General features: G+C 58.9%; 1 protein-coding gene across 1 annotated transcript; it reads left to right on the top strand.

The window, feature by feature from the left end:
• Positions 1 to 216: 216 nt before the first annotated feature.
• PIN1 (peptidylprolyl cis/trans isomerase, NIMA-interacting 1) lies at positions 217 to 12,716 on the top strand. Its single transcript, XM_030879612.2, has 4 exons — positions 217 to 374; positions 2,358 to 2,570; positions 11,049 to 11,159; positions 12,092 to 12,716. The coding sequence occupies exons 1-4, from the start codon at positions 317 to 319 to the stop codon at positions 12,199 to 12,201; spliced, it is 492 nt and encodes a 163-aa protein (XP_030735472.1). The 5' UTR covers positions 217 to 316; the 3' UTR covers positions 12,202 to 12,716.
• Positions 12,717 to 15,029: the final 2,313 nt, after the last annotated feature.

Raw genomic sequence — 15,029 nt, 5'->3', positions numbered from 1 at the left:
AGCTCGGCAAAGGGCGTTGACAAGGAGGGCTCGTGTCCCTTTCCCACCACTTAGGGGCCGAGGAAAGGAGGAGGGCGGGGCCTGGGTGAGGCCGACCGGGGGCGGGGCCCAGGTAAAACCGTGTGGGGTCCCGCCCACCCCCGCTTCTGCTCAATAGGAAGCCAGAGAGCCCGTCCGGACAGTTGGGGTGCCCAATGAGTGTCGTCGCTAGACCCCGGTGCGGGGCGGGCCCATCCAATCGGCAGCGGCGGTGGGCAGGCGCGGGCGGCAGAGGCGGTGCGGCGGAGGCGGAGCGGGCTCTGCGGCAGGAGGGAAGATGGCGGACGAGGAGAAGCTGCCGCCCGGCTGGGAGAAGCGCATGAGCCGCAGCTCAGGTGCCGTGGGGGTCGGGGCTGGGGCGGGGCCGCGAGGGCCCGCGGAAGCAGGGCTCGAGCTCGCCCCTCGGGCGCGGCGCCGCCCCTCGATTGCCGTGGGGTCTTGGCTCCTCCGCGTCGTCCCAGGGTGACGGCCCGGCTCACCCCGTGGGGGCTGCGAGCCTGAGGAGTGGGGAACCCTGAGGAAACTGAGGCAAGGAGCGGGGCCGGAGAGGCCCCTCGCACGGCCGGGGTGATAGGGGGACGGTGATCCCTCGGCACTCTCTCAGACGATGGCCCTGGCCCTGCCGATCTGACACCTTTCTTTCGGCCTAATGCACGTGACGTCCGGGGAGAAGGTCTTTGCACCCCGCTGGGCCCAGGGGGCACCCCTGGGGGAGGACACCCCAACCCCATGCTCAGGGCGGGGCCCCAGGGTTGCTCGGCCTCGGGTCCACAACCTCCTACTGCTAACATGCCTACTGCCATCCATACCTAATTCTGAGTTTGCGATATCCGCCCGGTGGTATTCTGCCTGAGAACATCCCCCCGTGCTCCGGGACCCGATTTAAGGCTTTTCCCCCAATAATAATGTCAATAATAGGGCACGTTTATCTCAGTGCCAAGCTAGGTGTTTTCTTTCTCTGATTGGCTGCAATTCTGGAAGGTAGGTAGTTATTACTCCCATTTTGCAGGTCAGGAAACTGAGGCCAGAAAACTGAAGGAACTCGCTCAAGGTCATTCATTTCGGGGGGTGGGGACTGGGTTAGAATCCAGTCAGTCTGACTCCACAGCCCCCTGCCCTTCTTACTGCAAACCACTGAGATACACTGAGGTCCAGTGTTTCACTCCGCTGGACCAGAGCTCACAGTAAATCACAGTCGCAGTAAGAATTCCGATTTATTGAACGCCAGGAGCTCTGGTGAGCACTTTGCATACATCATCATCGACTCTCCACATTAACCCCATGAGGTTTGATGTCCTTATTCTCTCACCTCACCCCCACTTTTCAGATGAGAAAACTGAGGTTCAGGGAGATGGAGCCCATTGCCAAGGTGTTAGAGGCAGTCAGTGGCTCAGCTGTCACGCACCCTGCTGCAGCCCTGGCTGTGACCTGCAGCATGAAGCTGATGCTCTGCTCAATTCAGGGCCCCCACTCCCTCCATTTCTTCCCAGTGCAACCCTAACAGTGTTCCCCGTGGGTGACATCCGTCCCTTCACGTTGGTGGGCACAAGTCCTCCACGTAACCCAGGCAAACTCTCTGCCCCTGGGATGACAGCCTATCTCTACTGGGTCCTACTTCAAGCTTATTGTTTGCGGCCCTCACTCCATGCTCCTTAGTCTCTGGGTAACATCTGGCCCCAGTAATGCTGGCCCCCAGTTCTGCAGCAGAGTACACTGGGTAGGGGAAAAGAGCAGAGCTTTTGTGTCTGACGCACATGGGTACAGTTCCTGCCTCCCCCACATGTGCCTGGAGCAGAGTAAACACCCAGGAAATGTTGCTTAGTTTTGTGGTCTATAAAATGGACATAATAGTTGCTACCACACTCCTGATGTGTGCCAGGTGCTATCCTAAGGACGTTACAGATATGAACTCATACAGCCCTTACAGCAACCCTCCAGGCAGGTATTGCCGTTATCTCCATTTTACAGGTGAGAAAACCGAGGTCCAGGGAAGGTTGATCATACAGTGAGTGAGTGGCAGAGTGGCAGATTTGAACGGGCGGTCTGGCTGCTGAGTGCACGCTTGGAACCTTTCTTCCTCACCTGGGGTTACTTTCCCCCTTGAAGTTATGAATGACTGAAGTTATAACGTGGTCTTATTGCTTGTTTGGTGTCTGTCTGCCCCCACCTAGAATGTTAGCTCGCTAAGACCTGGTGGCACTGGTGGACAACAGTGTGTTGGCTGAATGGAGGCATCTCACTGGCCAGTCCCTTATCACGGCCTTACGGTGGTGTCCTCTGAGCAGGTCCCAGCTGAATTCCACTCCCCCCTCTTCCAGGCCGGGTGTACTACTTCAATCACATCACTAACGCCAGCCAGTGGGAGCGGCCGAGTGGCAATAGCACTGGCGGCGGCAAAAATGGACAAGGGGAGCCTGCCAGGGTCCGCTGCTCACACCTGCTGGTCAAGCACAGCCAGTCGCGGCGGCCCTCGTCCTGGCGGCAGGAGAAGATCACCCGGACCAAGGAGGAGGCTCTGGAGCTGATCAATGGTGAGCAGAGGTGGAGACAGGGTCTGGGGGCTGGCGGGGGGCAGGTCCCTCTCCCCAGGGGCCAGACTGGGCCTTGCAGAAATCATGCCAGACTCTCTACCCCAGCTTGCTCAGCTGTCAGCTGTGGCCTTGACAGACCTGGAAGTGCCTCAAGCCTGCCTCCCACGGCTGCCTCTCCTTTTCCTCTCCAGCTGGTATTTGAGGGTGAGCCAGGGTAGGGGTGGAGGACCCAACCTTGGGGCTGGCAGACCTGGGTTCAGACGGTAGCCATGCCACTATAAGCTCCTTGACTTTGGGACATTCACGTTGCTTCCTTGAGACTCAGTTTTCACCTCTGTAAAATGGGCATCATCATATACCTGCCTCCAAGGGCCATCGTGAAAGCTCAGTGAGATGAGAAAGTGCGTGGCACACAGTGGGTCCGCATTCAGTGGGAGCTATCCTTGAGAGTAGTATCATCAAGCAGAGTCCTGGGGCACATGTATGGATGGGTCAGGAGGCAGGTTGGAAAGGTAGAGTCGGTGAATTAACTGCCCTGAAGGAGGAGGCTGTTCCTCGTTCTGTTCTGTGTTTCCTCCACAGTCTAGAGCAGCAGTCGATAGGCAAACTTTTTCTGAAAAGGCCAGATGGTAAATATTTTAGGTTTTGCGGGCCATACAGTCTCTGTCAGCTCTGCTTGGTAACTCCATAGCAGCCATAGATGATATGTAAACAGATGGGTGCGGCTGTGTGCCAATAAAACTTTATTTACAAAAACAGCAGGATTTGACCCGTGGGACATAGTTTGCAGCAGCCTGGGCTACAGCTGTCCAGCGTGGCCACCACCACCTACATGTGGTTATTTCCATTTAAATTAATTAAATTTGAGTCATATTAAAGATTGGGTCCTCAGTCACACTGGGCACACTGTTCAGTAGCCACATGTGGCTAGTGGCTGCCATCTCGGACAGCACAGATAGAGAATGTTTCCATCCTTGCAGGAAGTTCTGTTGGACAGTGCTGGTCTGGATCACACGTGTGGTTTCATCATCCACTCAGCCTCTCTCACCAGAGATCCCAGACCCCTCCTGGGCCCTCCAACCCCACATAACCCGTCTCTCTCCCATGCCCAAATAGCCTGAGCGCCCATCCAGCTCTGCCAGGTCCTGGCTGTGTGACCTTGAGCATGTTACTTAACATCTCAGAGCCTCGATCTTTTCACTTGTAAAATGAGAGTTATGATAATAGGACCCACTGCATAGGGTACTTGGGAAGACTCTGACCTAATGCAGTAAAGCATGAATACCAGCCTTGGCATCTAGTAAATGTTCTGTAATTGCTGGTGGCGATTATGATGGTTGTTATTAGCACAGCCCTGGCATAATCAGTCTATATTGGCTGTTGTTTTGCTATGACATCACTGGTCTGGTACTTGGCCAGTGGGATTTTATTTTATTTTATTTTTGTTATTTATTTATTCATTCCTGGTTGTGTTGGGTCTTCATTGCTGCGCGTGGGTTTTCTCTAGTTGCAGCGAGCGGAGGCTACTGTTCGTTGCAGTGCGCGGGCTTCTCATTGTGGTGGCTTCTCTTGTTGCGGAGCACAGGCTCTAGGTGCGCGGGCTTCAGTAGTTGTGGCACACGGGCTCAGTAGTTGTGGCGCACGGGCTTAGTTGCTCTGTGGCGTGTGGGATCTTCCCGGACCAGGGATCAAACCCGTGTCCCCTGCCTTGGCAGGTGGATTCTTAACGACTGCGCCACCAGGGAAGTCCCTGGCCTGTGGGATATTCTTAAACACACCTCTGCCCACACCTACACCCCCCATACAGTGTCTGGCACCTGATAAGTAGCACCTCTTAGCCTCCTACCTCCCAGCCTTGTAGAGCAGAGCCAAGCTCTTGCACAGAATCTTGAAGGCAGATTCAAAGAGCTCACCTCCTGAGCTCCGTGAGGGCAGGGACTGGATCTGTCTCTTTCCCCACTGTATTCCTGCCACCCAACACAAAGCCTGGCCCACGGCATTGCTCGCAGCCTGGTTTCCTGAATCAGGAGGAAGCGAGAAGGATCCCTGGCAGAGGAAGTGGCAGAAATGAAGGCCTGTGGCTGGGCTGTAGGTAGGACTCAGGGGAAGGCTGTGCAGGGGACTGAAGAGGGATGAGCCCCTCAAGGGCAGGTCCCAGCCAGGTGGAGGACGGCCCAGAGTGAGGCCAAGAGTTTGGGTCCTTTCCCAGAGACCGCAGGAAACACATGGCCACGTGTGACTGGGAGGGGGGTCCTGTGGTGCTGGCTTTTAGGAGAGAGCCGTGTGGCTGGAGGGTGATGGACCAAGAAAGCCAGAAGGCCCAGGGCCCAGGCTGGCTGGACCAGCGGTGAGCTGTGAGCAGTGAGTGGGGTCTGGCGGCCCCAGGGGAAGAGGACGTGGCAGGAAACCCGGAGGAATCACGAGATGACCTCTTGGGTCCTCCTAGCTCCTAGAGGGGTCCCTGTTCTGAGGCTTCCGAACCACATGAGAGTGAGCAAGAGGTGATGGGCACTTGGAGGTTGAGCAGAGGAGGGTCCGTCACTGGTTGAGGGGGTTGGGAAGAGGCACAGTCTGGGGAGGGACTCACTAAATCTGAGGGTCTGAGGAAGAGACGTTGGCAAGGCAACTGTGAGAGGACCTGGATTCAGCAGAACAGCAGGCCAGAGACAGAAGCCCTTGTGACAGTCCTGGCCAGAGATGGCAGGTGGACATGGGGATATCTGAGCATCACGTGGAAGGAAAGCTGTTGGGCCCTGGGGACTGCCTGGGAGTGGCAGGTGAGGATGCCCCCCAACCCACCTCTAGAATGGACAGGGATGTGTCTGGTGGGGCTCACACTGCAGTGGGAGCCTGGCGGTGCTGAGGTCAGCCTGGGTCTCGGGAAGGGGTGTCTGGGGGTGTGCCCAGTAAGCAGCTGGGCCCTGGGGCCTAGCCTTAAGTCAGTGCACACTCGGGAGTGTTAGCAGGGGTCCGACATGCCTGCCTGTGCCAGAGGGCCTGGTGGAAGCTGTGGGAGGAATTTCAACTAGAAGCACTGTGACTCGAACTTGGGGCAGGTAGGAAGCAGGTAGAGTAGATTCTAGAGAGATTTAGGAGGCAGAATCGGGAGGATAGGGTGATGGATTAGAGGGGCAGGGGTGGGGTAAGGTCAGAACCAGTGTGGCCCAGCCCTGGAGTCACACAGAGATGGATCTCGGTGCCAGCGGTGTAGCTTCAAGCAAGTGTCTTTACTCTCGGAGCCTCAGTTGCCTCATCTGTAGGATGGGGACAGGGTGGCCATGAAGATCCAGGGGCCAGCCAGCAGCTGAATGCTCAGCAGAGCAATGGGCTCGGTGTCGGACGCTTCCTGTCTACACAGCAGAGCCTCGACCCCAGTCATTTAGGAGTGTGCGGTGGGCACCATGGTCTGGACAAGGCTTCCGCCTACCAAGAGCTCCCTGCTGCTTCCCCATGGCCCATGGGTGGAGCTCTGGGCCAGGACGTGGGAGGCCTGGTGGGTTTAGCGTGCAGACCCTCCAGTGACCTTGGCCTGAGGCAGGCCCCCTCGAGGGTCATTACGAGGGAGCAGTGAGATGGCCCGGGCCATGGTGCACTCGGTAACCAAACACTTGTGTGGCACATCAGCAAGCTTTGGGCGCCTGGGCTTGTTTTTCTCTTTCGTGAAAGTGGATGTTGTCCCCCCTCCCCTGTTCTCGTCATGGGCTTGTTCCAGGTGATAAAGAGACCAGGATTTGGGCGGCACACTCTGCAGCTGGCAGCCTGGGTCTGTCAGTTCGCTTTTAGGTCCTGTGCTCCCCAGTTGCCCCGAGGGGACAGGCTGCCGGCAGTGTGTCCACATTTTCTGCTGAGGCTCCTTTTCCCAGTGCTGGCTTCTCTGCAGCTGCTGGGCTGCGGCCACAGGCTTGTCAGGGATCTGGGGACCGGCTGCCTGTCATTGCCAGTGTCCTTGTGTAAGGAAGCCAGGCCATGGAGAAGCCCTCCCTGCCTACTCCCATCCCTCCATCCCCACATGCCCAGGGCCTGAGGGTCCCAGGGAGGCCCTGATGTGAGCAGCAGCCCCCCCCCCCCACATGTAACTGTGCCCAGGGCCTGAGGGTCGGTGAGCACCTTTGGCCCAGTGTCCCTACCCAAGGTGGGTGGCTCCCTTCTAGCCTGCTGGTTTCAGGCTGGATCTCTGGCCTCTCTAGGCACCCCCTGCTGGGATTTGGGCCTTGAAGGAAGGCAGACCTAATCCTGTCACCTTTTTCCCTGTCCAGGCCCCTTCCCTAGTTTGTCTCTAAACCTTTTTATTTTTTCTGGCCGTGCTGTGCAGCATGTGGGATCTTAGTTCCCCGACCAGGGGTAGAACCCACGCACCCTGCATTGGAAGCTCAGAGTCTTAACCACTGAACCTCCAGGGAGGTCCCATCTAAACCTTTTTAGAGTCAGAGACCAGTCCGTTTGTTCACTCACTTTCCCTGAAATAATTATGGTGCAGCTCAGGCTGCTATGACAGAATACCAGAGGCTGGGTGACATTTATGTCTCACAGTTCTGGAGGCTGGAAGTCCAAGATCAAGGTATCGACAGGTTTGTTTTCTTCTGAGGCCTCTCTCCTTGGCTTGCAGACAGCCACCTTTTGTGTGCTCACAAGGCCTTACCTCAGTGCATGCAGTGGGGAAAGAGAGAGAGAGCTTTTTGGTGTCTCTTCTTAAAAGGACACTAATCCTGTCAGATCAGGGCCCCTCCCTTACCACTCAACCTTAATTACTTCAGCAAAGGCCCTATGTCCAAATATCACATTGGATGGTTAGGGTTTCAATATATGAATTCTGGAGGGACATAAACATTCAACCTGTATTATTTATGGACTGACAGCTAGTAATTGTCAGGGGCTCACTCTGCACCAGGCACTGTTCTGGCAGTAATTCCTTTACCCTTCACAGCAGCCCTCCAAGGTCAGAGCTGATAATTCGCCCATTTTACAGACCAGGCAAGTGAAGCTCCAAGAGGCGAAGTCACGTACCAGGGTTGCAGAGCTCAGGATCAGTAGAGCTGGGATCCGAACACAGTAGTTAGGGTCCACATTCTACCCTGCTCTGCCTCAGCTGCCCCGTTGGGTGAGGGTTAGATGGACGCTGTCTGGGTAGGGGGTGTTGCCGGTCAGGTGAGGCAGGGCATTGCTGAGAACAGCCCAGGGTGTCTGGTTTGCACTTCCTTTCTTGCCTCCTCTGTAGCATTTGAGCCTGAGGTTCACAGAAAAAAGGCATGAGATTCCAGCATTTCCGTCTACAGAACCCAGTGGTGGATCCCTCTCTCTCCTTCCCCATGACCTGTTTCTGTCTCATTTATTCACGAATTCCTTCAACATTAGTGAACACCTGTTCAGTGCACAGCACGGGGAGCTGGGGACACAGCAGTGAGCAAGGCCGACCTGGTCCCTGTCCTCCCCGTGTGAGGCGGCAACAGACGCACAAACAGGAAAGGGGTAAATGCAGGGCCCAGGGAGGCACCTCGCCTAGTGAGGACTTAGGGAGACTCCTGGGTGGGACCAGAGGACAGCAGATGAGCTTCGGGTGGGAAGAGACGATTAAACAAAGGTTAAGCAAAGGCTGAGAGGTGGGGGGCGGGGGTGGGCAAGACTGGGCGGGACACCATGGGGGGTGTAAGACTGAGCTGAGGGGACACAGGGAGTTCTGAATGTAGCCTTGCATCCTGACTTATGGCCAGACCCCTGAAGGTCAGCTTTTGAAAGGAAAGCTCAGGAAGGAAGCGTTGTTTCTTTAAACAAAATCATTTCAGGCTCCCATCCAAGCAGAATATTTTCTGAGAGAGTTGGCTGGTCAGAGGAAGATTTGGGTGCTATGAACTATGGGGGACATGGGAATTCTTTGGCATTTCAGTGGTTAGGACTCCGCTTTCACTGCCAAGGGCCCAGTGAACTAAGATCCCACAAGCCATGCGGCTGGCCAGATAAACCCCCAAAAAACAAAGAAACAGGGCTTCCCTGGTGGCGCAGTGGTTGAGAGTCCGCCTGCCGATGCAGGGGACACGGGTTCATGCCCCGGTCCGGGAAGATCCCACATGCCGCGGAGCAACTGGGCCCGTGAGCCATGGCCGCTGAGCCTGCGCGTCCAGAGCCTGTGCTCCACAACGGGAGAGGCCACAACAGTGAGAGGCCCGCGTACTGCAAAACAAAAAAAAAAACAAAAAACTATTGGGGGGCAAAAGCTTGGCTTTTATTCAGTCTTTAGGCTGCTGTTGCTTGCACACATGCACTGTGTGCACACCTTGGCCAGGCCACCTACTCTCAGGGGTTCCCTGCCACTGTGCCCACAGCTCCAGCTGCTGGAGGATGCAGCAGGGGGGTGCTTGTACGGGGCTCAGGGCTGGGCCCGACTCCCCAAGTGCTGGGCATGTGCAGCAGTGCCCGCCAAGGTACCTGGAGGTGGGCAGGTGCACTGGGGAGCACTGTGCACTCAGGATTCCCTGGCTGGTGTTACTGAGGTCCGGACAGAAGAGAGAGGAGATGTCCTGGTGCTGCCCGGGTGAGGCTGAGGGCACAACCAGAATCCAGGGAGAGGAGGAGGGAGAGGAGGGGTATCCTAGTGACATCCGGTTCAGATCGCAGTCACCCGTGAATGCATCTGGCACAGGGGGATCACCTACCTGGCAGCCCCAGGGCGGTGTTGGGAGCACAGCACAGCATTACGGCAGAAGCCACTGCAGCATGCGTGCAGTCCACAGAGGGTGGGGCTTGTGTCGCATCCGACGGAGAGCCTGCCTGACCAGGCGGCGCGTCACGGTGACGGCCAGCGCAGACTGCGAGGTGCGGGCGAGGAGGACCAGGGATGGGCAGGTCAGAGAGAAGTAGGGGCAGCCTCATCACCGGCTGGCACAGCCCACACGGAAGAGGGAACAGGATGGTGACAGCAAGGGCCATTTGTCAAGGCGTCTGTCTGTGCCAGGCACTGTGCTGCGGGGCACTGTGGCCTGCTGGCAAATGGCTGACAGTTGAGGCTCAGAAGCAAAGGGATGGTCAGGACAGAGCGAGAGTGACAGGGACACGGGGGAGGCAGGAGTTACCGGGACAGCCGTGGAAGCAGCCGTGCAGATCAGATGCCTGGACACGCAGTTGCTGCTGTGACATGCAGTGAGACGGGGGTGGGCGGGGAGTGATAGGTGTGCTGTCACCGTCGTTCCAGGGAGATAGATGGATACCAGTGATGTTGAGGTCGGACAGGAGTCGGAGACCCATGGGCCGAGGTGAAGTTTGCACCAGCCGCTCATGAGGCAGATGGCCTGGCTGCGTGTCTGGGCCTCAGAGCACCAGGTAGATTAATCCGCGGTGTCACTGTGGTGCTCAGACGGGTACCAGGCGTGTCACAGCCTCGTTTAGGTCAGACAGGAGCAACGGGTAGAGGTGTCACCATGGAGTTCAGAAACCCACCGGTGGGTGTGACAGGGTGCCTCTCACATCCAGCGTGGGCTGGTGTCCCGTCGCTAAGCTGGGGGTGGTGCGTGGTCCCAGGTCCCCCCAGGGGCCTCAGGGATAATGCCCCCCAGGAGAGTGGCTGTCAGGGAAGCCAACGTAGGCCTAGCTCGAGGCAAGGGGCTGTCCGGTGGTGGTCTGGGGAGGACAGGATGGGTTCTTGCTCCAAAGGCTCCTGCCTGGACTCAGGAGAGTGGCTGGCGGCCCTTTCCTACCCCCGCACACGCAGGGTCTGGGAGAGTCACACAGGTGCTCGGTGCTGCCCCCTGGCGCCCTCTGCTGGGAGCCCTTCGCCTCAGTCATCCTTTTCCTTCCCTCCCATCAGCCCGGCCTCCCTGTCCCTCCGGGGAGAATCGGTACCCAATGCGGACAGTTTGGGCTGCACAGAGGGTGAATCTGGTGCACTACCAACACACCCTGCTGTCTCTGGGGCGCAGTCTGTGGGAATGACGCGTGTCCCTTCCCGAGCCCCGGCTAGGCCGCCGCTGGGTCTCTTCACGATGCCCCAGTAAGCGGCCCTGGCCTTCCTCACACTTTGGACAGATGAGACAGCTGAGGACCCAGCCGTCTCCTGTGGCAGAGTTGGGCTGGGGCCCTGGCCTCCTGCCTTTCTCCTAGAAGCCTCTAGAAAACTCTCCACTGGGGCTTCCACCACTGCCCTGGGGCTCTTGGGGGACCCCTGGGTCCCAGTGTCCCTTTGTAACTTCTGTCCTGTCTTCTGCTGTCCTCCCCAGAAGGGCCTGGGGGTAGATTTTCTCAGAGTATGTGTGAGGGTAGGAAGAGGCCATGCTCTGTTCATTGTATGTTGCTGAGTGTATGTGTGGTGGGGAGTGACACAGCGGGCGGTATTGGGATGGGACGTGAGACCAGCTGGCTTTTGCGGTCACCACAGGGTCACGGTGTGCATGCACGTGAAAGGCACTTTCTGAGTGGAGTGCCGCCCTCCCTGGAGCCTTCTGCCCCGCCCCACCCCTGACGGGGAGGTCTCCCTGTGTGTCCCCCTTGCAGGCTACATCCAGAAGATTAAGTCGGGAGAAGAGGACTTTGAATCTCTGGCCTCACAGTTCAGTGACTGCAGCTCCGCCAAGGCCAGGGGAGACCTGGGTGCCTTCAGCAGAGGTGCGCGAGGAATGGGCACCACCAAACCCCGGCAGGACCCTCTGACCCACCAGCGCCTGCCCACCACCTAGAGATCGGGAGGGGTAACTCCTGTCGCATGGGCCTTTGGAGTCCACCAGGTGGCAGCAAAGTCCCTCCCTCAGGCTTCAGAGGCCGCCCTGCTGGGGGTCGTGGCCGCAGAGCCTTCTCCCCGGTGACATTCTCTCTTGCGGTGGGGAGTCCATCCGTGTGTCTCTCTGCTCAGTTGTCCCCATCACGGGCCCACCAAGGTGGGTACTTGCTGCCATTTTCCTCTCCTCCTGTTGGAGGTGTAAGGCTGGGGCCCCTTAGAGCCCCAGGGCATGTCCCCCAGCATCCCCTGCCCCACCCTCATGGGTGGGGAAACCAGGGGTGAGGGGAGGAGGGGGTCAGATCAACAACCCCGAGTTCAGGCATCTCCAGCTGGGGCTGTGGAAAGGGAGGGGCGGAGGGAACCAGGCCTCTGCCTCCTTCCCACTCCATCCCTGGGGTCTACAGAGCATCGGGGAGGGGCCCAGGATGGGGCAAGGGGTGTCAGGGAGCCAGCAAGGGTCTGTGGACCGCCTGCCCGCCCCAGGAGGCAAGGGAGACTGACAGTGTGGCAGGGGCTGGGGACCGGCACGGGGAGACCAGTTCATCCCTAGAACGCGTCTCTACATGCGCGGCAGAGACCGCAGCTCTGCCCTCATCCCTCACTTGCTGTCCTCAGCCTTCCCGGGGCCTCCCTAATTGCCCTGCTGCCCTCAGCTGGGCCCCACTCGCCACTGTGACCAGGCCCTAAAGCACGTGACAGATGAGTCCAAATGAGCGCCCGGGGGTGCAGGCGGGAGCCCCATCTGCCTGCCCTGCCTGGTCCTGGCCTGCAGCCCGGGTCTTGACCCCCCACCTGCCATCCCTCATGCTTCCTTCCCCAGGTCAGATGCAGAAGCCGTTTGAAGACGCCTCCTTTGCACTGCGGACAGGGGAGATGAGCGGGCCCGTGTTCACGGATTCCGGCATCCACATCATCCTGCGCACGGAGTGAGGGGCGTGGACGGCCCAGGCCCGCCGCACACACACCCCGCCCCCGCCCGGGTGGGTGCGGGGCAGGGTGGCCGGGTGCGCAGACTCCGCTCCCTGCTGCCGCTGACCAGTGGGCACCCCTCCCTGCTCGTGTCACACAGTATTTATTGATCCCAAAATGGCTGGGAGGGGGGCTCTTCACCACCGGGGGCTCCCTGCCAGACTCCCCTCCCCTTTAGGAATTGACTTCAGAAGGGCGCGGGGTGGAGAGGCTCGCCGGGCTTCCACATCCAAGGGCTGGGGGTGACCTGTCCCAAAGAGAAGGCCTGGTTAGCTGAGCCGCCCCCTGTGTCCCCCCAGGTCCAGGACGGGGGGGGGGGCAGGAGGGCCTTGAGTTATTTCTGGTTTTGCCACCTCCCTCTATTCGGTTGCAAAAAGCAAACGCTCCGCCTGGGGCCCGGGCTGCCTGCTGCTTGGGGGCCCTCTCTAAGCAGCAGTGCAGCACCTTCCCCGGCCTCCATTAAACCTGGAACCAGTGTTCTGCTGTCCCTGTCTCTCATTTCCTCCCTGCGGAGGTGAGTGGGGTCGATTGGAGGAGCGATCATCTCCCACCATCCCTGGCGTCCAGGTGTCCAGGCCGCCTTTCCTCCCTGAGCAGCCTCTCCTCTTCCTGGGCTTGGGGGCATCCTAGCGGCAGCCGGACTCTCGGGGAATTGGAGCATTGCTCAGCGCCAGCGCTCCTCACACTCGGGTGTTCAAGGGCCCTGACCCCCCCAGCTCTGGATTCAGCAGGTCGGGTGGAGCAGGGCATCCTCGGGGAGCCAGACTGAAGCCCCCGTGCCCTGGGTGCTCTCGCCGCCCCCCTCCCACCAACTCCCTCCACGCATGTGGGCCACTTTAGTTAGAATGAACTACGCCCAGCACCCTGAGGCCTGCTTCCCTGTCGCCACAAGCGCTCTGGAAGATTGTGCTTGGGTCCTGCGGCCTCTGCAGGCGCCGTTACCATGGCAGCAGGGGGCCAGGCGGGTGGGGGTTCCTGCCGGGCGCCTCTGAGAGCAGGGATCCTGCCCCGCCCTCTGGGGGAGGGGCCTCCGTGGAGCAGAGGGAATCGCTGTGGCACATGGGGGTGGGGGTGGGGGGGACTCTTCCGCCTCTTCAGATTGGGGGCTGGGGTGCGGCCCACCTCTTGTGCATTACCTCCTCGTAGCTGCCCCGGGGCCAGGGCCTGGGCTGGGGGCTCAGGTCAGTCAGGAGGTTTGCGGCGCTGCTGAGAGGCGGTTAGGCCTGGTCTGCCCACCTGCTTCACGGGGACCAGCCCAGGGCGGGGGCGGGGGGCAGGTGGCGGGCTAGCGGGGCTTGGGCACCTGAGGAAAATAAAGCCCTTCCTGGCCTGACACCAGGGAACACCCCGCCCCCCCCCACCCCCGTCCCCGACGAAGCTGAGTCTCTGATAAAAGCCCCGAGTCTCAAACAGCCACCTGGGCCGACTCCCATCTGGCCAGCTTCTGGAGCCATCGCTCTCTGCCTGCCGCCTGCCAGAGCGTTTGTCATTAGGAAGGTTTAATGAATTTCCTCTCAGCTCTGGTGGGCTGGGGAGAGCCGGATGGTTGGCTGCGCCTCCAGGCAGAATCCTCTCCCACCGCCCGTGGAGGCCACAAGGCAGGCAGCAGCCCTGCTGTCTGCGCCAACCGTTCTGTGGTGTCGGGGGAGCCACTGCACCCCTCCAGGTCCAAAGGAGCCTCTGGGAAGGATCGGAAATGAGTACTTGGGGGCGGAAGGGTTTTCAGGGTCCTGCTCCAAGGCACCGCCTGAGGGTGGGCCTGTGCCTCGCTCTCAGCACCAAAGGCCTGGGGAAGGTCTCCCTGGGCTCCCAGGCATCTGAGATGCTGCCGGGGAAGGGAGGGTGCGGGATGTGTGTGTGTGTGTGTGTGTGTGTGTGTGTGCGCGCGCGCGCGCGCCCAAGCCTGCATGTGCCCATGTGACTCGCTGGCCTTAGGTGTGTGTCTGTCCTGTGTGGCCCGGGGGTCCCTCCGTCTGAGAGTGACCACCTGCCTCCATGGACCTCCCTCTTCCTTTGTCTAGCTGCAGTGGCCAAAACCCAACACAAAAGAACGTTGCTCTTTGGTAAACATGCCCCCAGAGCCCACTCAGCACGCGTGATTCACGAGCTGTGGCTTGTGTCACCTGCTCCACACCCCTCCTGCCCAGAAGTGAGGCCCTAAATCCCAGGCCTTCAGCGTGGTGAGAGTATACTCTTTGTCACTGGTCTGGCATCTCCCGGCCCAAACTCGACCCAGGGGGCTGGTTTCCACTCTTGCCGTTTTCACCAGCTCAGGCTTCTGTGGCCGCAGAGCAGGGCTAGAGCCAGTTACTTCAACTCGGGGTAACACGCGTACTGCCACGGGATGGGCTACAAAGCTTCCCCGATGTAGACACACCTCCACAAAAGGGGAAGCAGGGGAAGCAGTAGGCAGCCTAGGACACACGCAGATGACACGCAACCCTCGCCTGGGTCGAGGGGCAGGGGGTTAATTACTCCTTGCCTACCTTGGTTGGAACAAAAGCCACCAACCCCAAAGTATAAGGAGGGCTGGGCCTGCCTCTCTGTGTGTGTGTGAAAGAGAGAAGGGGCGCCTGTGGGCATCTGTCTGATGTCCAATACAAATCGGAGGGATGGGGCGCAGATGTTCTAGGTGCCCTCGCCCTGTGCCTGTTTTTTGTTTGTGTGTTTGTTTTTTAAAAGCAGATGCAGAGCGAAGTGCCTCTCAAGGTGCTTATCCAGGAATCGATTCTCTTCAATGTCGAACTTGTTAATTTAAATGGAAATTAATTGCTTTTCTTGAAGATTTC

This window comes from Globicephala melas, chromosome 3 (assembly GCF_963455315.2).
Source record: "Globicephala melas chromosome 3, mGloMel1.2, whole genome shotgun sequence".
In the NCBI taxonomy this organism is placed as follows: Eukaryota; Metazoa; Chordata; class Mammalia; order Artiodactyla; family Delphinidae; genus Globicephala; species Globicephala melas.
Note: the sequence above shows the minus strand (reverse complement) of the source record. Positions and strands in the feature narration are given on the sequence as shown.